General features: G+C 36.5%; 1 protein-coding gene across 9 annotated transcripts in view; it reads right to left on the bottom strand.

The window, feature by feature from the left end:
* The window catches only part of CREB5 (cAMP responsive element binding protein 5), a 268,675-nt gene that overhangs the window by 46,032 nt on the left and 198,202 nt on the right, over positions 1-24,441 (bottom strand). For all 9 annotated transcript variants that reach the window (XM_087918368.1, XM_087918363.1, XM_087918367.1 and 6 more), the window contains 2 exons: positions 23,402-23,528; positions 21,057-21,167 (listed from right to left, as the gene is read on the bottom strand). In XM_087918368.1, the coding sequence (XP_087774494.1) occupies positions 21,057-21,167; positions 23,402-23,528 (238 nt within the window). The remainder of the gene's footprint in view (positions 1-21,056; positions 21,168-23,401; positions 23,529-24,441) is intronic.

The raw sequence follows: 24,441 nt of genomic DNA, 5'->3' as shown, positions 1-24,441 counted from the left end.
GCAGCTTAAAATCTTTTTTAGGAATAGTATTAGTCTTTAAAATTCAGGTTCCAGGTAACTTAAATAGATGTTCTCCATTCAACCTGGTCAGTCAAACTTTCTCCTTTAAACTTCTTCCTGCACAATCTTGTCCAGTCGGATTCTTCTTTGAGGTGGCCATTTCTGAGCACCGTTGCAACCGCCTTTGGGAAAGGGAGTGATGGCCAGCCGAGGAGGAGAGATGCGGCTCTCCTCAACCCCGTTGATGGCTCCCCCTTCTTCACCAGCTCTACGGGGTGGCTTGAGCCCCGAATCCGGGTGGCTCGGGGCGCTCCAGCCACGAGCATGGATCAAAACCATGGACTATCACGATTTTGGTCCGTCACCGAAGAAGCCCAAACTGGAAGTCGGCCTGTTGCAATTTGTCTGTGGTCAGTTGTAAGGGTAATGACCAGTATGGTGCTGCAACATATATAACTTCGGGACCAAGTCATAAATACATTTTTTGGGGGGAGGGCAGGTAATTTTGAATGGTCAATAATTGAACTGTAGTAACTTAAGGGATACCTGTACTGATATTTTATATTGTATGTTTTTCACCAGGAGTTTTGATGGATATATCAGCAGTGTCTTGAGTGTCTTGGCCAACTACTTTACCTATTTTCCATTGGGTCTGTGGGAACATATATGCCTTGCAGAGGTATGTTGGGAGCTTAACTGCCAAACAGTAATACATAAATTTATCCATGTAGAATGAGTATTTAATAAAATTAAACACAATTTTAAAAAATTGAACAACTATAATTCACAAATTACTCTTTACAATAATTTCTGTAAACACAGAATTAATCTATTTAGCATTTCCTCTCTTGCCTGTATATCTATTACCAAAAATCTATTAACTAGTACATTGTGTTACTGTTTTTTCTTCTTCTTTAATTGCATTCTATTGATTAAGTAGATATGGTAGCATAAAAGAACTAATTTTCCAATATTTGGGTATATAAATGGTTTGGTTAGAACAATGACTTTAAAAAGGATCTAATATAATATAGTAATATAGTGCAAAGAAGTCATAGTCAGACGTAAATCTGATTGCACAAATTGGTTTTGGCTTGGTGAAGCCAAACTACAATAGGGGTTTCAAATATAACCGAGTTCATATATCACATTATGATCAAAACAAAACTAACTACCAAATGTATGAACTACTGCAAAGAATGAAAGCCAGCTAATAAACCTAACTTATCCAAAGATGGAATGTGAAAAGAGCATGTAGACCTTCAAAGTATCTACCTGATACTACAATGATTTCAAGTTTCAAACATAATCACAAGGGTTACAAAATAGGGATCATTTCCTATATAAAACACTATGAAACCCAGCCATTGCTTAAACCAGCTTACATTCTGGAGCAAAACTATACTTGGAAAACCTGGATTGTTTTTCTAATTTCAAAGATAGAAATCATTCTACCGTGAAAAGGGGAAAAAAATCCGTTAACAGTAATATAGTTACTACTGTGAAGTGCTGCTTGATTCTGTTACCAGCTTTTTGCAACAGGAACATATTGTTCTGACTCTCTTTCTAAATTTCTTAATATTCTCACACCAGGAAGACTGGTTTCAGTATCCCACCCTCTCTGCTTGTGGCTGGTGTAACTTGCAGAACATTCCTAAGGTGTCTTCAGACGAATGAGTTTAGACTAACTTTAATGACCCTCAACTGCAGCCATTTATCAAACCTAAAATCATAATGCTACAGTTGGTATAGTATGTTGCCATGTGCTAGAAAAAAGAATTTAGTGAGTACATTCCTTTTCTAAAATAACATACTGTAGACACTAAAATTACATTTCCTCTGTAGCATTGGTACTTTTGACACTAGCGAGAGATTTCTGAAACCTCTCAGACACTCAAGAAAGGGTAAGCACATTTCTACATAGGAATTGAACTCATTCCTCAAATATGTCTTGGTACCATTTATTTGAAGGATCTATTATTCTTTTTGGACATCATCCTTTTTGACTGATGTATTTAATAGTACATTTAAGAACCTTTCCAAAGGAGAGATCAGAACTGTCAAAACCATTAGCTGATCATTCTGGTAAACACCTGTTAGAACAATGTAGACAACGCACTTCAATTTTTATGAAACATTCAGAAAAGCGTGGAACATCTGATCTACAAGCAGGTAAAAGGCTAAATTTGAACATGTCTACCATTAACTCTCATATGGTGTGAATTGTCTGAATATGGCTAAATGAATAAATAATGAATAGCTGGAATCAAAATGAATAAATGAATAGCTGGAATCAAACATGTTAAGATAAAACCAGACAAATCATACTATAATGTATCAGAAATATGAATCCAGCAGTTTACTAGATTAGTAGGAACATTTTACCATTGATCACATTTCAGTATTTTTGTAAGGTGGCTGAAATAGTGCCTGAAGTATTGGATTTTGTTAGGATTTAATTCGTGTTTATTCAATGCTACATGAAGTATCTGCTTCAGGAGTTTTATAATGGGAGGAAAGCTATGGAAAAAGAGAAGAACTGTTCTCTGATCATTTCAGAAAATTGCAATACATATCTATATAGATATAAATATAATAACTTTGCCATTAGGTTGGACATTTGGCTCCATGTTAGACAGCAAATAGCTCTTCCTGACAAAAACTACCTCTACTTTTGTTACAGGAACTGAAGACTGAATGTCAGAACTGAAAAGGTCAAAGTAGTGGTGACATCAACAATACATGAGGATTATGAGATGACACAACAGAAGAAGAAGAAGTTCCAATTCACACGACTTCGACTTACACACATAGCCCTCAAGTTTCAACCATTCATTCAGTGACTGCTTGAAATTACAAAGGCACTGAAAAAAATGATATGACTGTTGCACCATCCCCATGGACATGCAATAATAAATTCGGTGCTTGGCAATCAGCATTTATTTATGAAGGTTGCAGCTTCCCAGCCAGTTTCTAACAAGCAAAGCCAGTGGGGAAAGCTGGATTGACTTAACAACCATGTGATTCACTTAATAACCAAGGACATGACAAGAGAGATCATAAAACTGGATGTGAAACACTTAATAGTCACCTTTCTTAGCATCAGAAATTCTGGTTCCAACTATAGTCATAAATAAATCAAGGACTTCCTATATAAATTTAGCAGCATTGATTTTATAAGGTATCCTGAATGACTTGGAACTAATTTTATGCTATTTAATTTCTGTGCATATTACACCATTCATTCCTATGGAATCATCTGTCTATAGCTAAATTATATAATATTGACATTTACTTTTTGACTTACTGATAGTTATTTTTAATGAGATGGGCAGCTATATAAATTTGATTAATAAATTAATACGGGCATTGCAATTTGGTTATATAGCCTCTATCACCAGAACCTCATACTACTTTGTGACTATAAATTGCCACATGAATCAGAATGCTCCATGAAAGCAATTTAAGGGATAACAGATACAGGATTTTAGTAGGTTTTACTAACCAGAGAAAAGCAGAGAAAAGTCATTTTTTCAGGCCATTGTAACTTCAAGCAGTCACTAAATGAATGGTTGAAACTTGTGGGCTATCTGTGTAAATCAAAGTCATATGAATTGGAACTGTTTTCTGCTTCTTCTGTTGTGTCATCTCATAATCCTCGTGTACTATTGATGTCATTTTGACTTTTTCAGTTCAGTTTTACAATTCAATCTTCTGCCACTGTAACAAATGTAATCATTCCAAGAAAAACTAGTTGCCCTTTACTGCTGCCAACCTATTTCCATTCTCCAAATTAGCAAAACTATGAGAGGTTTCCTTTAAAACTCTTTAAGGAAACCTCTCATACCAGGTTGCACACAGTTCTCAGCAAGACATAAAGTTTAAGTCAAACGCAGCAGCTAGATAGAGCTTTGTTAGCTTGTAAAAAAAAAATCATGATCTTCAGTTGGGTGACAGTGACAGATTCACTGGCATGTTCAAAAATTGCCATGCTGGCTTTGCTGTCTGAGTGAAATGAATACTATGATTTGTCTTTTTATATTACATCTGTCTTCACCCTCAATACGTCTGACCATCACGTAATCCTCCATCTGGAAGCATTTCTGCAGTTAAAAGCAATTTACTGTATGTTCTTAGATACTGGGTTCCTGGAAGCCACTGTATTCATACTGACTTTGTGGATAGTAATATAAATAATGTCTTTTTTAAAGAAACTTAATCAGACCGATCTGGCAAATACTGAACTGATGGGTGCATTTTGGGGGGTGGGAAACATTAGAGAACTGGAAGAGGGAAAAAAACATGTCAGACTGAAAGTTGTATATTCTGTATCAAATTTACCCTGATAGACAGATTAAATGGACATATTACCTTTGAAGTTATATGAAATTTGAGACTAACTTATCTCCCCTCTTTAAAATTTAATTAAGGGATTTTTCCTCTTTGGAAACTGTTTAAGAAGCTTTCAAATTAGGTTAGATTTCTAAATAGAGAAATCAGAATTAGATTATATATATTTACAATGATACAGATTATCTGTGTTTAAAAACATATAGATATATATATATGCAGTTTTACAATACTCACAATACATTTGAGAGGTAGAGGTTTCCAAACTTCTATCATTTATTTTGCTTTTTAAAAAAATATTTTTCCTATTGGTGAAATATTCTTAAGGCTCAGTTCATGCAATTCAATAATATGTAACAAATTGTGTGGAACCATGCAAGGGGATGTTGAATTGAAATGTAGATCTGAGACCAGTGTGCCATATTCAGTAAGTATTTATCATTGTTAAATATTAATATAAATGCCCTTCATATATACTTTTGTACATAAAAAACTGTGTAAAGTCCTTATCGATAAATGGAATAATTTGAGAAATGCTACCTACTAAGAATGCACAGTGCTTCCAATTTAATTTATTCCGGATCCCAAGAAAAGACACATTTTAAAGTGCTATATTTGTGCAGTCATATACTGCTTTTTGGACATGAATCTGAAGAGTAGCAGAGCTATACAATCTACACCACAGGTCCAGTTTCCTGACTTCCTTGACATTTTCTTTATTATATTAAGAGTATGTTATCATTGTTTAAACATACATAAGAATTCTATGACTTTGGTAAAGATCAAATACAGCCAATGCTCCTGACTTTTGGAGGCTGGAAGGAAGAACAAAATGAAATAATCTTGCATCTTTGATTACTTCAATCAGACAGATAAGTAAAAATATTTAGATTGACATGATAAATTGTCTGTATGTCTATCTTTATCTCTATTTCTATCAAACATTTTAGTTGAGTACATTCTTTTGAACTGAATTGAACCCATACACAGTATCAGAGTTAAGTACAGTACAACATAATATGAAAAAATATTAAAAATATTTTAAGAATATTTGATATATACTATGTTTGATGTTTTAAAGCAAAAACATGGACCCATGAAAAACAGGATAGACATTCTCTTAAAATAAAATGCATAAACATTTTAATCTCTGATTGCAGCTCCTAATGCTAGAAATTCTATTCACAAAGCTAAATACTCAGTTCCATTTGGTTTCAATGAGTCTGTATAAATCTACAATAAATAATAGCCTTAAAATATAAGAAAAACATCTTCATACATATATCCTGATAACAGCTTTACAATCAGAGTTTTCACACTATTTTTAAAGAAGAATTTTGCAGATTTTTTTCTTTTTACTAAACTTGAAACCTTTTGCAGATCTTCACAAATTATATTCAATATATTCAATGAATGTACATATTTCTCAATTTAATCCTAACTATTCCTGATGCACACTATACTGTTATTTATTTAGCAACTACAAAGATCAGATATCACATACAAAATGGTCTTAAAGCATTTGAACTGGCTACATATTGCATGAATTAGTCACTAAATAAAAAAAAAATGAAAAGTTATGAAGATTAATTTGTAAAGAAAAAGTGAGCAAGGCGAGACAAGAAAATTGTTACCAATATTGTTTTATAAAGTAGCTCTAAACATATTGATCTGATGTTGCACTTAGAAATAACAACATCATGGGATATCATTTCTAAAAAGGCTCATTAGAAAAAGCTTTAAAATTTTAATTACTTCATAAACTATTTGCTGTATTTTTCGGATTATAAGACACCCCCCAAAGTGGCTGGAAATGTCTGTGGATGTTATAGAGCGAATACGGGCTCGTTTTTGGCTTCTGGAGGCCTCCCTGCATCCCGTTTTTGGCCTCCCCAGCATCCAGAAGCATTCTCCAGGTCCTGTTTTTGGCCTAGGTGTATCTTATAGTCTGGTGCTTGTTATAGTCCGAAAGATATGGTAGTTGAGTACCAACTGGGATAGTACTTACTACTGCCCAGGCTCACATAGATCCAACCAATCAATTAATGCTCATTACAACAATAAGAATTAAGTAGGCTGCAGTTTATAGAAACATTAAGTAAGTAAGAGATTTGCTAGGAAAATGACTATAAAACAGATGTCCTTTGCAGATATCTGCTTTGATTTAATTTTAATCATAGTGAGAACAATCTAATGCTTCAACATTTAAGACTGTCACCAACCACTGTTTTCTCGTACAACATTTATCATGGTGAGCTTGAAATACAAGAAGTAAATGAAATAATGGTTGACATTCAGCAATCATTGTCACAATATGCTAAAGCTTTTCTTTTAAAAACTAACATAGATAAGATGCTTCTCCAGAACTACTAACCTAACTTTATAAACTCATGAATTCCATCAAAATGTTTTGTTCTGAACAAATTAAGTTGAAGGAAAGGTGTTATGGAAGAGGATGGAAAATCTAAGATGTGTTTCTACTATATTGTTGTGTTTTTTATTATATATATTTGTTTACTTAAGTTTTCGCGGGTACTTACATGTATGGTATTCAGCTTTGTTTGGGTATTTTCCCACGTCATTATAGTCGTGCTTTTAAAGTTGTAGCAACGTTTCGGCAGAATCTCATCTGCCATCATCAGGCTTCTGTATTGTGTTGGTGTGCATATATATATGTTCCTAGAGCAAACACACCCACTTTTATTCCCTGTGGGGTGTGTCACTAACTCAGCTCAGTCACTGATTCATCCAGCGTCTCCTGCATTGCATCTCACACTTTTTCCTGCGACGTTGCCTAGCATCAAGCCAGCATTCGTCTGCTTGATTCTCTGTCAAAGGCTGCTCCGATATGCCCTCCTCCTCCTTCTGATTAGCCTCAGGCTGTCCCTCTCGGTTATCTGCCGAAACCTGAGGCATAATCAGGGAGGAAGGCATTGCCAGAAAGGAAGTTCCTGGGGAGGAAGGCATTCCCAATTCCATCTCCTCCTCATCTTCCGAATCCTCTTCCTCTAAGAATGCAGACTCAGGACTCGGAGCCACAACATATACATATACATATACATGTACATATATATATATGCTTTGTCAATCACTTACAAGATAATAGGTATAAGTATAAACATGAGTAAGGATACAGGAAATAGGTACGAATAAATGGGGACAATAGGACAGGGATAGTAGGCATGATTGTGTACTTATGCATGCCCCTTACAGACCTCTTAGAAATGGGGATAGTGGATAGTTTGAGTCAATAGTGGATAGTTTGAGGTTAAAGGAGTGGGGGTTAGAGGATGTAACAACAGCGTTAGATAATTGACCACTCTGTTGCTGAAGTTGTACTTTCTGCAATCAAGTTTGGAGCATTTACATTGAGTTTGTATCTGTTGTGAGCTCTTCTGGACTAGCTCAATTGTATTAATGTCTGATATACAGTGCATATTCCAGACTGATGAGCTGTATTCAAGTATTGGTCTAGCAAAAGTTTTGTATGCTCTAGTTAGCAATTCAATATTTCCAGAGGAGAAGCTTTGTAAGATTAGATTACAACTCTTAATCCCTTTTTGGCAATGCTGTTACAGTGAGCTCTGGTGCTTAGGTCGAATAGTCCAAGGTCCTTGACAGAGTGAGGATCATAACGAGGTCATATCTGCCTAGCTTGTTTTTGGTGTACTGATTTTTTTTACCAATGTGTAGGGCAGAGAATTTCTTGGTTGAGATTTGGAGTTGCCAATTGTTTGACCATGCAGGGATGAAGTTTGGAGCACTGGAGAAAGTTATTCTTTTCCCAATACAATTGATTGTTTGTATTCCCTCCAGCTTTAAACTGGGATCACAATATGTTATTATTGTCACATCCATTATATATTTGAAAAGTCTTGACTTAACTACCCATTGTCCTATCTAATAAATCCTTTGTTGCCCACTAAAAGTGCAATAGACAGGGCATTATTTCCTGAAGATGGCCCACAATGAAGTACATTTGTGAGGTAACAGATCAGGATTTTGAAAGAACTTTAGATATTCTCTGAGAATACATCAGCTAAAATGCTACTTATATTCATATTAGTCTCTGCAAGGTTAAATAAGGAACTGGGAAATCTAAATGAGATGTGTGCTTTGCATGAAGCCCATCTGATCTGACTTGGCATCTTAGGCTAGTGTAAATTTTAAATAAATTAGAAACTGTTGTTTTGTGTGCTGTATGAACATATTGTTGTAGCTTGTGGGCTGCCAAAGAGGACACAGTTTGTAAACGATGGGTTATTCATAGTTTATGATCTTGACTTGTAAAAGATCTTGGATTCAAAATGTTGCAGCCACAAATAGTCCTTTTTTTTTTTGGCGGGGGGTGGGTGGGGGGGCTTAGAAAATTGCTGTAAGAAATGCCAAATGACAGCTAGCAGGTATATAGCTTGTGTATATACAAAACAGTAATGGATTGTGGGACATTGGAGAAGGACAAAATATCTTGGTAGAAAACCTGCCAAAAGTATATCAGGGGATTTGGATCTTCCAGCTTCTAATTTAACTTCTTATTAACTTCTATTTCTTTCTGTTTCTCTTGATAGGATGGAAAATTGTATTTGAATATATGCTTTGTGGTAATATATTTTATTCTGTGGGTCCTTGTATAGCTTTGCATAGATCTAGGGACTAAAAGATGCCTCTGGTGGGGGGCATTTCCGCCTGCTATGGGTGTTTTTGTCCTGTTAGGACCTGCGAAGCTTAGAGGACCAGATATGTCAGTGAAAGGTCATAGTATATAGCTGAGCCATTCCCAAGGGAATAGCTGAGCCATTCCCATGGGAATTTCCGCAGATGTATATTCTCATCCTGTTTGTTCTCATCCTATATATCCTGTGGAAATAACATCCTGTTGAGGTCACTTGTTTTCTGTATATGCATTTTGTTCTCAATAAAAGCTGGTACCTGGGTCTACTCAGGGCTGGCAATCGCTCAGACGTTTTTCCCTGCGTCTCATTTCGATTGTCAGTCCACCACAAGTGGTGACCCCGACGTGATAGTTTGGAAGGCTATACGTTTTGGCGTGATAGCTTTGAAAAGCTATACGTTTCCCGCATCCCATACTCATCGTCGCGGACGTCGACTGGGCCCTCATCTTCTTCGCTGGACGGAGATAGATTCTTTTCGTAAGTATGGGAGGAGATTTCTCGAAGGCTCAGACAGGGCACATTAGGGAAATGAGAGAAATCACGGGGAATAGGTTTAAGTTTGGAGTTCATAGTAGAGGACATGAAGTAGGAAAGAAAGAAATTGAGGATTTATTACAGTATGTTTGGAAACATATTCCGTGTTATCCAGAGGGAGGTAGTATTAAAGTAGAGTGCTGGAGAAAGATAGGGAAATTTTTACACGAGGAGCCTCGTGCCCCTTCTTCAATTTTGATAACCTGGAGGGTGGTTATGGATGCATTAGCTACTCATGAACAACCGCTCCTAGCACCCCCTGAAGAAGGTTTGCCGCCTTACCATGCGGTACGTATATTGCCACCGACAGCACCTCCAGATAAATCCAGAGGACTGTCAGGCACTGAAAATACTTTGTCAGAAGAGAAGAGTTTGCCTTTAAGAGTTCAAGTAGATGCAGTTACTGCAGCTATTCAGGAAGCAACAAATAGAGGGGAATTATCAGGAGATGATTTGGTAGAATTTGGAGTGGAAATTCAACTTAATCCAGTAGAAATTGGTGTAGATGCTGCTTTAAATCAACAGAGAGATGGAATGCCTGAGGAGGGGTTCGTTCTTCTCCCAGTTAATTTCCAAGCCGTGGGGGCTCTCCCTGGCGGCGAAGGTGGTGAGAAGACCTTTACTAACATCAAACAAGGGAACAATGAACCCTATGAAAATTTCATTAGTAGATTGAAAGTGGCTATTGAAAGGCAAATTGACAACCAATTTGCCCGGAATGAATTGCTTTTGAAGTTAGCAGTAGATCAGGCTAGCGAGATTGCAAAAAGGTGGGGAGTCAGACTTTTAACATGGAGACTTTAGCTCTGGCTCTCCAGGCAGGAAATAATAAAGAAACTTTTTCAATTGTGGGAAGCCTGGACATTTTAAAGCGCAATGTTGGGCTCCTGGAGGGGTCAAAGTCAGCAAAAAAGAGATCAATGGGACAGAGTGTGACCTAAATCAGTATATCAGATGCTCCTAAAGTTTTTACTGATGGAGAAAATTTTTTTTGTGTTTGATGCTTGTGTTTGGAAAGATAAATCTGGAATTTGGCATACAAAAGTGACATCAGAGCAGAAGTCTGCCCAGCAGGCAGAACTTGCTGCTGTAGTTTTGGCTTTTCAAAATTTTCAAAATCAGGATTTTAATCTAATAGTGGATTCTTTGTACGTATATAACTTGTTACCCTTTGTAGCAGGTTCTTATTTGTCTCCTGGAATATCACCTAATATTCTACGTTTGCTTTTGTTGTTGCAAGGATGTTTGGAGCAGCGTGTGAATGTGTGTTTTGTTGTCCATATTCGTAGCCATAGTAATTTACCTGGAATTTTATCACAAGGCAATGCCAAAGCTGACAGTGCTGTAACTTCAGTTCTCACTGTCCAGCCATGGGACAGCCATAGTTATTTTCATCAAAATGCTAAAGCATTGGCACATCAATTCAAGCTTACTGCTGCAGAAGCTGCTGCCATAATTCAACAATGTCCAACTTGTTCAAAACAGGGCATGGCTATTCCTATGGGAGTCAACCCCAGGGGTTGAAACCTTCAATGATTTGGCAAATGGATGTTACTCAGTATCCATCATTTGCACCTTGGAAGTATATACATGTGACTGTGGATACTTATTCAGGATTCCTAATGGCTACTCCTCAAAGAGGTGAAGCGGTTAAACATGTCATCAATCATTGCATTAAGACATTCTCAGTTGCTGGTACACCTCAAACTTTAAAAACAGACAATGGTGCAGCTTATCGGAGCACAGTCTTTGATCAGTTTTGCAAACAGTGGTCTGTGGAACATAAATTTGGAATTCCATACAATTCCACAGGACAGGCTATTGTGGAGCGTTATAATGGCACGCTCAAGAACATGTTAGCTAAATTAAATAAAAAGGAGGGAAGCTCCTGGGGCTTCCGGCAATTCAAGATCAATTAAATCTAGCCTTGTATACTTTAAATTTTTTAAATTTGTCTGGTAACCCCCTGCAGTGCGGCCAGCAGGCATTTTTCTTCTCCTTCTACAGATGCAGTGAGGCCTCGTGTGTTGGTGCGATTCCTTCCGGATCCGGCATGGGTTCCCGCTGAGCTGATTACGTGGGGACGTGGTTATGCAGCAGTAGAACATCTTGGTCAAATTCGTTGGGTTCCTGGTCGATGTATTCGGCCTGATCATTCACAGCGTCTTCGCAGGTGCCAGTGAGGGAGGTTCCTGATTCTCAGGATGGCATATCTGTGGTTCCTGATTCCGTACCTGTGGTTCCTGATTCTCTTGATGCCGGCAGTCCAGGCGTGGCGCTGTGAAGGCTGGGAAAAGATGACTGCTTATCTGAGATTGCCAACTTGTATGCAGCAGGTTCCTTTGGGGAATCAGACTAAATTAATCTGCAAACAGCGGCATCCTTTGATTTTTCCAGCATATTGGTCCTGGCATAAGGGTCAAGACATTCTTTATTCGGGACCTGATAAGGATATTATATCTTCAGCCTGTGCTACAACTCTGATCCTGTTTAATGTTTCTGTTTCAGACTATGGACAATATAGATGTCAATTGGAGTTACCTAAGTTACCTTACACAGACTCTCTATCCCACCTTTGGGAATAGCTATGAACTATAGAGATATTCATATTTTAAATAATTTCACTGTTGCTATGTTTAATAATACTGTTAAGAGCATTAAGATGTTAAATGAAGAAGTGTCTGAAATTCGCCAAATTACTTTACAAAATCGTTATGCTTTAGACATAATGTTAGCTGCCAAAGGAGGAGTTTGTGCCTTAATTCATTCACATTGTTGTATTTTTATACATAATTATGAGCCTAACATTACAAAAACTGTTCACGATATGGAAGACCGCATAGCTGAACACGAAGCAGGAAAAGATGGCTTTGATAAGTCACCTTGGGCTTTGCTATGGGATTGGCTTCCTGACAGCTCATGGTTACGTTCATTGCTTCAATTAGTTGTGACAATTGTTATTATACTTATTATGTTATGTTGCTGTATTCAATGTATTCCTAATCTATTTCAAATGTGTACCTCAGCTTTTCAACGTATGGGACCAAGTCGCGAAAGTCGCGAAGGAACTGTGTATTATGCCACTAAAACACCCCTATCTTTGAATAAATAAAAAGGAGGGAATGTGGTAATATATTTTATTCTGTGGGTCCTTGTATAGCTTTGCATAGATCTAGGGACTAAAAGATGCCTCTGGTGGGGGGCATTTCCGCCTGCTATGGGTGTTTTTGTCCTGTTAGGACCTGCGAAGCTTAGAGGACCAGATATGTCAGTGAAAGGTCATAGTATATAGCTGAGCCATTCCCAAGGGAATAGCTGAGCCATTCCCATGGGAATTTCCGCAGATGTATATTCTCATCCTGTTTGTTCTCATCCTATATATCCTGTGGAAATAACATCCTGTTGAGGTCACTTGTTTTCTGTATATGCATTTTGTTCTCAATAAAAGCTGGTACCTGGGTCTACTCAGGGCTGGCAATCGCTCAGACGTTTTTCCCTGCGTCTCATTTCGATTGTCAGTCCACCACAATGCTTCATTTATGTGATATGAATACATCATGAAACAAAATAGAAACCACTGAACAATTCATTATTTGAATGGGCAGCTCAATCTACAATCTTGATAATATTTCAGACTATAGATTAAGCTGCCCATTCAAATAATGAATTGTTCAATGGTTTCTATATATTTTGTTTCATGGTGTATTTACAAACTGTGAGCACTTATGTGGCTATATTTTATTTCATCTTCTACTTTTGTAGTATCCCAGGTTCATCCAGGACTACTCTGGTGTTTTTCAGGAAAGCAAGCCTACCATGGTAGACAACTTTTTGTTAAATTCTTGGAAAAGATATATATCTTTTTCCTGGGATGTCTGTCCAGTTATACATTTAAGTTGTTATTTATTCCTGCAAAATGGAAGCAATAGTGGATCACTTCAATATACAAATAAGTTGACATGTTAGGAAAGTTAACTAAAAAGAGCAAGTCCCAAAGATGATTGTGAAAAGTTATAAATCATATGGTGGGTTAGTGGGGGAAAGATTTGTCTCTTCTAGAAGAGCCAATAGGAAAATCTTTTAAGTATCTTTCCCAATCATGATTTTTGGACTATTCTTATTCTCTCTCACCATAAGGCCATACACTACTCCAGAGTGGGGCATCTCTTTCCACATGAAACAAATTCATATCATATCAATGAAGCAGTACACTTGGTGATGGTTTGTCTCAAACCTATATTGACTGAGAAAATATATCTTCTCATTGGTATTGCCCCATCTAAGATTATTTATTTTGTTTGTTTGTTTGTTGAGCATATACTAGCAACATATATAAGTATAAACATGATTATTAATACATGAAATAAAAGGGAACATTAGGTTAGGGACAACAGGCATGTTGGTGTGCTTATGCATGCCCCCTTACAGACCTCTTAGGAAAGGGGTGAGGTCAATAGTATACACTCTAAGGTTAAAGTTTTGGGGGCTTGGGGAAGAAAACAGTCAGGTAGTGTATTCCAGGCATGAGACTATCTGATGCTTGCTTTGAATACTCACAAGAATTTTTTTTTCATTTCAACTCACATTTGTGTTCACATGTAGGTTTGATAATATCATATTCTCAGTTTCACATTAATTCCAATGGGATCTTCCAAATGTTTAATTGCCTAAAATAGCTTTTCCTAGACTTGTGCAAATTATTTTAAATTACACAAATATTTTTAATATGTCTGGCTTCTGACAGGACATCAGTATATAAAGGAGGATGGCACTAGATATTTCTCTGCCAATTTTTCCTATTTCCTCTTTCCATTCCCACTTTTTCCTTGAAATAACCAACCTTATTATTAGTTCAGAAAACAGTGTTGCTTTCATGTATTTTGTGTTTTATTGAGTTAAGCATTTTATAGAACTTACAGCTCCTAATTTGAATTCCTCTGAACATATGGAATTATAGAGACAAAGTCTTGTCTCTTACCCCTCAGTGTGACTGTGGTGCTCCTTGACAAAATTTCCATCACACTGTGTCTGAATATCCTTCAATAGCTTACAGCCCCAATGTCTGATTTTTTCAACCTAGACCACCCTGTAACACTATCTAAAGGTACTCATCAGTAAACCTGAGTCAATTCAGCGGAATTATTTTAAGTTAAACTGCACCATTTTTCAAGAGGAGGAAACTAAACATGATTACTTCTTCAATTTGTATTTTAGGAGGATAATAATAATTTGAATTATTTCTAGAATAATAAAATATATGATTGGGTAATTACAACAGCAAAAAACACACATTTTTTTCTTTCAAGTATATCTGCATTTAGTGATTTATAAATATAGCATTATGGCCTGGATAAGGATTATTTGGTTGAGTTTAGTGATACCAAAAAATTCAATATGACTTGGCCTTGAATTTGAATTTTCCACTGTGGAGTACTTTGCTGTGATATGATATAGACACAAATCATCTTAAAATTTCTTCTACAACTTGAAATGTAACTGTAAAGATTTAGTTGACCCAAAGATTGTGGTTTTGCTAACCCTGTGCAAACATTCTTATGCTGAACATACTATGATAAAAGTATAATTTTTTTAAATTAAGTCAAAATTGCATATTCTCGATTAGGCTTCTCCAAATTGTTGTCTTCCATTTCCCATGATTCCTAAGTATCATCATTATTCTATGCAAACACACTGATATTTTACCAAGCGTGTGAAAATGAAGGTAGAGGCTCTTTAGGCAATTAATTTATTTATTGCCTACAAAGTATTAGTTGATTATTGAAAGTTATTGCTAATCAAAATAATTAAACAGACTTTAGTGATTTAGCTCTCTTTCAGAGTCACTTCTCTTTTCCATTAATTCTTGCATAATAGTATCACCAACCATTTAATAAGAATTCTAAGTAGCCCTCAAATATGGTACAATATTAAATGTGGCAGCAACTAAATTACATAAGCAAATCTCTAAACTACCTTTAAATATCTAAACCACACTCATAAGACAGCAGACTAACAATAAGCATAAATAATACCACAATGATACACAAAGAACCTTCTCAATACATGCATAATACAATACAATACTACTAAGAGTACATTGGATAACAATTAACAAGTGGAAACCATTTCTTTAAAAAGTACTCAAAAGTTTTTTTTTAACAAACTTGGGAATGATAAAGCTACATGAATCTCAGGAAGAAAAACTGAATTTTATAAATGAGGGGCCACCACTGAGAAAGGCCTACTGTACTTGCCTATGTCAACATACCACATTCCAAATGATGAAAGACATCTCTGAAAACAAACAGGCTTCTTCCAAACTCTTGCCAGAAAACCTTTTAAATAGTAATTCCGAATTGAGCTGTGGGAAGTTTGCCCAAGACTAATGAGTCCTAGTCCATCACTTGGTGGATTAAACCTGAATACATTTGCATGTGAATAGCTATGTAGAAAATACTTCCTTTACTTTTTGAGAATTCCCATACAAGTTTCTAGGCAGCATTTCAGGAAAAAAAAGGCCCTTCCTGAGTACGAGACAATGAATATCTTTTGTGATGACACCTGGTACCAGTAATTTTAAAATAAATTTACACTACTGTAAAGCAATCCTGTTTTTTAGAATCTTGCTAACAATTAATTAATTAATTTCAATATCTTGCAATATTTGTATAACATGGTCCTTTATTTTAATTCCTTTGTTTTAGCTATTGAATAAACATTGTTATTATTTTTATTATGTCTTTGGATACATTTAAAGTTATGATTTTTGTACTATATAACAGTTTTTGAATTGCTGTTTTAAGACAGCTTAGCTACAAAACTGAAGCTGCATTTGTATTCCCACTGATATGGGAATAAGATATTTAAAGGAACTAGATTCAGTAAAACTAAATTGCATCTGGATTGCACCATAAATCCTGTTATTAAATCAAGGCTTACTTTGAATTGTATGCTAAATGAATCAAATTTTCTGATCCCTTGTTCAACACTTCCTCCAATTCTTGCCACATCACTGAGTATCCATGCACCTTGTTCTACCTACTTGGTACTGCCACATCTAAAGAATCAACAACATTTAATTATTACAACCTTCATTACTCAAACTCTAAAATGATTGGCTATGTAGCAAGGCAAAAATCAGTGTAGCATCATCATGCTTATGTGTGTCTGATTTCACATTGCTCCCAAAATGTGTAGCTGGAAAATGAAAATGATGGTTGATTTTAATCCAGTGCTTGATAAGCATGCGTACCTATTCAGAAAAGACCACAAATGAAGGCAGAGTGGGAGTGAACATTTCATGACAAGCACTTTATAAGTTTGTATAACATGCTATTAACATTCTGTTCATGTCCAATAGCCCCCAAAGGTTGCTTAACTCTGTTACATACATATATATGTTGAATCTAAATAGCACTACACATTGTCAAAATGAATGAAACTAAATAGCCCTGCATGTTATCCAAAAATAACTGTGGAATGTGTCTAATAATGATTACTTCTGCTGTATTTTATTTCTTTATTATTTTCCTATATCTATTTATCATTCCGATTTTAATTCTTCTGTGATAATATTTCACTGTGATTTACAGTATTGTTTTCTATTACAATGTTAGTGTCCTTTGGGATCTAGACAAAAGCATAAGATAGAATATGAATAAATACCTTATCCAAATGAATGGTGATCACTCTTTTATCAAGCGTGCTGCCAATTGAATCTATACTAATCTAAAATATAACTTCTTGTGTTAATCTCTTTATTCTTATTATTTTAGAGAAAATAATTTCTTGATCAAGTACAAGTTAATTTATAGCTGTCTTTCCTGTACAAACAGCTAATGAATTTTTATGTAGCTTCTTCTAAGTCTTTTTCTGTATAATAAGTTTGTTTCTGACAAGGACCTAATCTGGCAGAAAGCTATCATTCCTAAGAATGGATGATATCCTTCAATCTGATTACAAAGCATTTAAAAACATCCTAATAAATGCTCCTGTAAAAATGTTTGGAAAATACAATAATGTTCCCAAAAATATTCCTAATTCCTATTATGGCTAGGGAATGACAGTATAATAGAAATCTTCCTTGGAAAAAGCAAACTGCCATGAAAATTATCTCTGGAAAATGTCTACTTACGCTACCAATATCTTAATATTGGAGACTGGCTGGAATAAGACAGCTATTTGGTTTTATTTATAATTGTCTACCAGATAACTATTATATTTTGTGATTTTTATAATAGACCCATGTAAGAGGCATGCTACAGGTTTGCAATCCAGCAGGTGCTTTTACAGCTACAGATAGAAGGCTTGTGTGAGAATTGCGTAAAAGTATCTGAAAAAATTGCCGCCCTTGGCAGCCTTGAAAATCTTAGTCCCAAGATTTACTATGCTCCCTGGGGTCTCAGATAATTAAGCAAGGCAAATATATAAAAGGCTTCCTAACAACCTGTTCATCTTGGCTCAACAATAATTCCTGGGGCCACACTTCATTTACATAGCTGTTGTGTGGGGAAGATAGTGTGGTAGATTAAGTATCTTCCTTATGGCTGAACTCTTTTTACCAGACATCCAGGAATAAGTATGCCTGATGGCTTTTTTAGCTAATCTAATTTGCTAAATTTACAATATATCTATCATGAAGCTTCCCTGACCTGCTCCTGAGTTGCCACAGGCAGGGGGGATGGGAAACTGTGCCTTGCAGCTGCACCAAGGAATTTACTCCTTAGTCATTACAAGACCAGTCTGACCAAGCAAATCAAGGCCATCTCCATGGATACAAACAATGGCTGGATGGTGACTTCTACAACCCGTGAAATTACCTCATTGGTGAATGTGATGGGTCACACACTTTAGGGGAGGGGGAAATAGGGTCAGAAGCAAGGTGCAAAAGGAGTGAAGTCAGAATTGACTTCACCTAGGTAATGCTGACATGGTGCTCCTAATAAAAGACTGGATTTTTATTGCCAGGTGGCTTGAGACTCTTAATTGTATTAGGGCACTAGTCAAAACCCTGACAATATCTAATTTACATTATATCTACATTATATGCTTAATATACAATAAATCTAACAAATGTAATCTATTTAATCTAGATTTCTAATCCAGAAATCTATTTTGTTAGATTTGCAGTATAATTCTGAACAATGAAACTTTCACTTGCACAGCTTATTGAGCATGCAAGCAATTTACAACAAGCTATCTTACAAAGTGGAAATTAAATTCTGCAAATCTTAACATGCAGCCAAATTTGAATTTAAGTATAGAACCTCATACCATGACTTAAATGCTATTTCTGTTGAAATCAATTAACTCTACCGTTAATGTCATTCTAATATATGCTGTTTTCTTTGAATTATCTGATGTGGAAGGGCTTACCAAACCAACACTTTATATATCTAGGCCCTAAACCAAAACAAATGGATTCAGATTAAAATGCAATCCTCTTAATCTCATATATTAAACAATAGTGTTCTCATTGTAAGCATCAATACCTTCCTTTTTAAATATTCAGAAAAAGGAAGGCAGAGAAGGCAAACTAAATCTAGAAGTTTTAGTTTCCAAAAAAGTTGCCAGGGTGGTGTTTCTTTTCTTGAGCCAAGAACTATTTTGCTTGGCTTGATATAGCTTGGTCTGACAGGAGAAAAAAACCCAACAACAACTTGCCAACTGCCTAAGATTTAATAAGCTGAGCTGCAAATGCTATTGGTTTTTGGCACATCATGATGCCTGTATACCACACAACATAGGAACCAGAGGTTTACTTTGGCTGTTGTAGCCAATGCTTTTAGCCAATATATGCTCTTTGAGCCAACCAAGGGTATGTTTAGAGAGCGTGGTTTTAGCTGAGGTGTTAAAAAGCTTGGGTTGGCTACCTAGCCAACATTTGTACTGAGGGAAAGATGTGACCATTCATGTCTACTCAAACAGGGCATGAAACCTATTGGCAGGAAAACATTTCCCTTTACCCCATATGGCAGCATGTCAGGAACTTCAAAGGTGCCCATTGGCTTCCTTCCAAACCAGCTCTAAGCATAAGCCAGTAATGACAATACAAGGTGCTAGGTCATCCTTTCACCCCAATATAGAACCATCCAATTGTGCTGATATGTTATCAAATATGCATTCTAATAAAAATTTTACAATCTGTCATCCATACCAAATTGGGATGGTTTTGTAATGAGGAATCTTAGTTTTGTATCTAGGCAAAGCATTTTGGTGTGTCTCTCTCAGGAATTTATTTTTACAAAAACCTACATAAATCTGATTCTTATAAAACCCTACATATTTCACAAACTAACATCAGGATCAGAACATGGGTATCACTTCTTTGAATGGTGCAATGTATTTCTTAAGTCAAACAGCAATAGTTATTTAAATGGCCACCGAACTTGTAAAACACCATTCTGATTGGTTCACAGCTATAATAATAGAAAGTCAAAGACAATAAAACTTTAGTTTGATTCATTTACAAATGTATGCTTCTTTGACATATTTAAAAATATATTTGAATTTTCATGAAGATCTTTTTAAAAATGTCAGATGAATCAGAAAGCTGATGGATAATGACAGTGACAGTCAATAGCCATAATAGCAAAATAGAAATGTATTTTTACCATAATTACCATGTAGAAAAGCTCAAGACCACTGGTGGGATTCAAGATTTTTTACTACTGGTTCTGTGGGTGTGGCTTGGTGGACATGGCATGGCTTGGTGGGTGTGGTTTGGTGGGTGTGGCAGGGGAAGGATACTGAAAATCTCCATTCCCACCCCACTCCAGGGGAAGGTTACCACCGGTTCTCCCACCTACTCAAAATTTCTACTACCAGTTCTCCAGAACTGGTCAGAATCTGCTGATACCACCTCTTCTCAAGACAGCTAACAGATACTCAGCCAAGAGAATCAAACCTTCTGATATTGGAAACAAGATTCCTGCCATTTTATCAGCCTTTGGATTGGACTTAATCTTTTGTATATGGGACAAAATGATGCAAATAGGTAGGGCTAGGGTTTCCTGTTTTTTCCCTCTGTCTTTATATGGGGACCAGGAGAAATGTGTGTGGATTTTTATATATACATTTAAGGATTTATAGCATTTTTTTCTAAATATTTCCCATCTTAAAGTAGTTTGATTTATGCCATAAATTTCAGTAACTAGGGTTAGAGATAGTTCTGGAGGTGCAGATGTTATAAATGTTTCTGTTACCTGCCTAGATTAAATCAGTCCGTGCCATAAAAATCAGTCAGTGTGCAGAGACAAGACAAAAATATAATTTTGTCTCACTCCCATTAAATATTTTCCTCATCCAGTTTTCAATATTCAAGCATAAAGTGATAGCTAAATATCCAATTCCTAAAATTTTTGGTAAAAATGATGACTGGCAAGATCTGAAGCTGTGAAGTGAGTAGCCCAAGCATAAATAATCATATAACTAGAAACCAAATACTCACTTTTCCCGTTGATTTAAATAGGACAATATAAGTAGTATTCAACATCTTACCATTTTAGCTTCTGAATGCATTGGAGCAACTTGAGGTGAAGCACATGGATTATTGAGGTTTGGACTTTGCATTCCCATGATACTTGAGTTCATAGACATCTGTCTTTCCATCTTGAGAAGTGAACAGAGAGAAGAAATGAATTTTGGCATGTGGAAGATAAATCTAAGGACCAAAGATAATTGAAATTTTCAAATGACATGTTGTTTTTCTTTAATTAAGCAAGAGATGAACTATCAATTAATGTAAGAGTAATTCTATAGGAAAGTCTTATCGAGTTCAGTGTTTTGTTCATGTATGTATGTATGTGGGAGGGAGGGAGGGAGGAGGGAGAGAATAGAATAGAATAGAATAGAATAGAATAGAATAGAATAGAATAGAATAGAATAGAATAACAGAGTTGGAAGGGACCTGGGGTCATCAAGTCCAACCCCGTCCCTAGGTAGGAAACCCTACACCATTTCAGACAAATGGTTATCCAACATCTTTTAAAAAACTTCCAGTGTTGAAACTTTCACAACTTCTGGAGGCAAGGTGTTCCACTGATAAATTGTTTTAACTATCAGGAAATTTCTCCTTAATTCTAAGTTGCTTCTCTCCTTGATTAGTTTCCGCCCATTGCTTCTTGTCCTGCCGTCATGTCCTTTGGAGAATAGCTTGACTCCCTCTTCTTTGTGCAGCCCCTAAGATATTGGAACATTGCTATCATGTCTCCCTTAGTCTTTCTTTTCATTAGACTAGAGTCATACCCAGTTCCTGCAACCATTCTTCATATGTTTTAGCCTCCAGTTCCCTAATCATCTTTGTTGCTCTTCTCTGCACTCTTTCTAGAGCTTCAACATCTTTTTTACATCGTGGCAACCAAAACTGGATGCAGTATTCCAATGTGACCTTACCAAGGCATTAGAAAGTGATACTAACACTTCATGTAATCTTGATTCTCTCCCTCTGTTTATGCAGCCTAGAGCTTTGTCGGCTTTTTTGGCAGCTGCTGCACACTGCTGGCTCATATTTAAATGGCTGTCCACTACGACTCCGAGATCTCTCTCACAGTTACTACTATTGAGCAAGGTACCACATATACTGTACCTATGCATTTGATTTTTCTTGCCTAAATGTAGAACCTTACTTTTTTCATCATTGAATTTCATTTTGTTAAATAATGCTCAATGTTCAAGCCTGTCAAGATCTCTCTGTATCTTAAGCCTATCTTCTGGAGTGTTGGCTATTCCTGCCATCTTGGTGTCGTTTCCAAATTTGATGAGTTCCCCATCTATCCCCTTGTCCAAGTCATTGATGAAGACGTTGAAGAGTACTGGGCCTAAAACAGAGCCTTAGGGTACTCCACTGCATACTTCCCTCCACGTAGATGCAGTTTGATTGAGTAGTTACTTTGAAAGTAATTTATCTTTTCATTAGAAGTACAAAGTCACTTAGGTTTGAAAATTGTTATAATAGCAATAGCATTTAGACCTACATAGTGCTTCACAGCCCTATCTAAGCGGTTTACAGAGTCAGCATATTGCCCCCAACAAACTGGGTCCTCATTTTACTGATCTCGGAAGGGTGGAAGGCTAAGTCAACTTTGAATAATTTGTCTTTTATATTGAAAAATAACTTAGGTTAAGTAGATCTAAACTATTGCTATTGCTAAACTATTGCATAAAATTATGGTTAATGCTATCTAAATTATCTGGAATATTCAAAAAGCGAGGCTTTCCCCAATGGGATTGTTAAATTTGGTAGGTATAACCCTCCAGGTTCCTATCTTAAATTAATTAAGAAGGTAAAAGTAAAAAGATGTTCCTGCACCTGCAGTGCAGATCTTGGTAGATTTCATGATATGTGTGTATGCATGTGTATGCATATATGTATATACATATGCACACAAACACACACTACAGGGAACAGAGCCAATAAAATTGAACCTTATACGAATCAGAATAAAAAGTATTTGTGTGCACACATACACATACACACACACATAGGAATATATATACACATTCACAGATTCACACATTTCTATAGCACATAACTGTTTGAGATTTGTTACCATAAGATATGCTTGCCATCAACTTGGGTGGCTTCAAAATGGGATTGCCCTAATTCATGGGGGTCAATGGTTATTAGTTCTAATGATAGTTAGGATGCCTCTGAAGGCCTCAGCTGGGTGTTTAGTGGGCTTCCTTGTCCGGCCACTTTAAGAACAGATTGCTACACTAGAGGGACCAGGAGCCCGATCCAGCATCATTGCTAATACGTTTATGCTAATTGTGCATAAATAAATAAATAAATAACATTATTTGTTATTTTTGAAACTATACATGTAGAAAAACAATATGCTTACTGGCATCAAGACAGCAGAGGATCCAGGCATTGTAGGATTAGGTAAAGTCCCAGGCATAGAGGCAGGCATGGGCTGTCTTTGACGGTTGTGCAGATGTAGCAGTGATGATAAGGAGCCTGGGACAGGCCTATAAAAGAGGAACATGGGAGAAAGGGTTAAATATAAAACTTCAGAAGAAAACAATTGCAAATTCAATTATTCCTATTTCAAAATTATGAATATAAAGCTAATATGTTGCAAAACAATACTCTAATGATTAAGATCCAGAATAAAGTGTGTCTAGTCTAGCACTATAAGAATTCTCAAGTGCTTCTTCCCCATATCAACAGGGGTGAGCTGCTGGGGATTTGGAGGTCGGGAAATTCTCTAGCTAAGATTCTACACAGTGCAGAGAACTTCCTGGCTGGCTCCGCCCCACCCACCCCACCCCTCCCAGGAATCTCCACATGTCCTGTTTTGGATCAGGTAAATGCAGTGTTTGCAAGGAGGTTCAAGAAGGGTGAAAAATGGGCCTCTTGGAAGTTCAGGAAGGCTTGAAACGGGCCCATTTCCAGCTTCCAGAGAGCCTCCGGAGCCTGGGGAGGCAGTTTTTGCCCTCCCAGAGGCTCAAGGAAAGCCTCCGGAGCCCGGTGAGGGCAAAAATAATCCCCACCATGGTGCAGGCGGCCGACTAGGCCATGCCACTATGGCCACGCCCACCCAGCAACCAGGCAGAGAACCCGTTGCTAAAAATTTTGAGTCCACCCATTTCAAACTGCTGTCTGATGATATAAGCTGGATGGTTATTTAGAATTGTTTAGGAAGTAGCTGGAAACATTTAGAATAGTTTCCAATTTATTAACAGATACCTAATGGTGACAACAATAAAAAAAATTAAGTACAAGATGCTGTAGGACAGAGTTTCCCAACCTTTCTGGCTTTGTGGACCATTTGGGGGTGGAGAGGGAGGGAATGCAACATTTTCTTTATTCATACTGTTGATTTTTATAGCAAGATATAATATGTAATTTTTACTTGAAACTGATATTATTTAAGTCATA

The sequence above is a fragment of the Pseudonaja textilis genome, chromosome Z (assembly GCF_049901715.1).
Source record: "Pseudonaja textilis isolate UNSWEBS1 chromosome Z, rPseTex1.2, whole genome shotgun sequence".
In the NCBI taxonomy this organism is placed as follows: Eukaryota; Metazoa; Chordata; class Lepidosauria; order Squamata; family Elapidae; genus Pseudonaja; species Pseudonaja textilis.
Note: the sequence above shows the minus strand (reverse complement) of the source record. Positions and strands in the feature narration are given on the sequence as shown.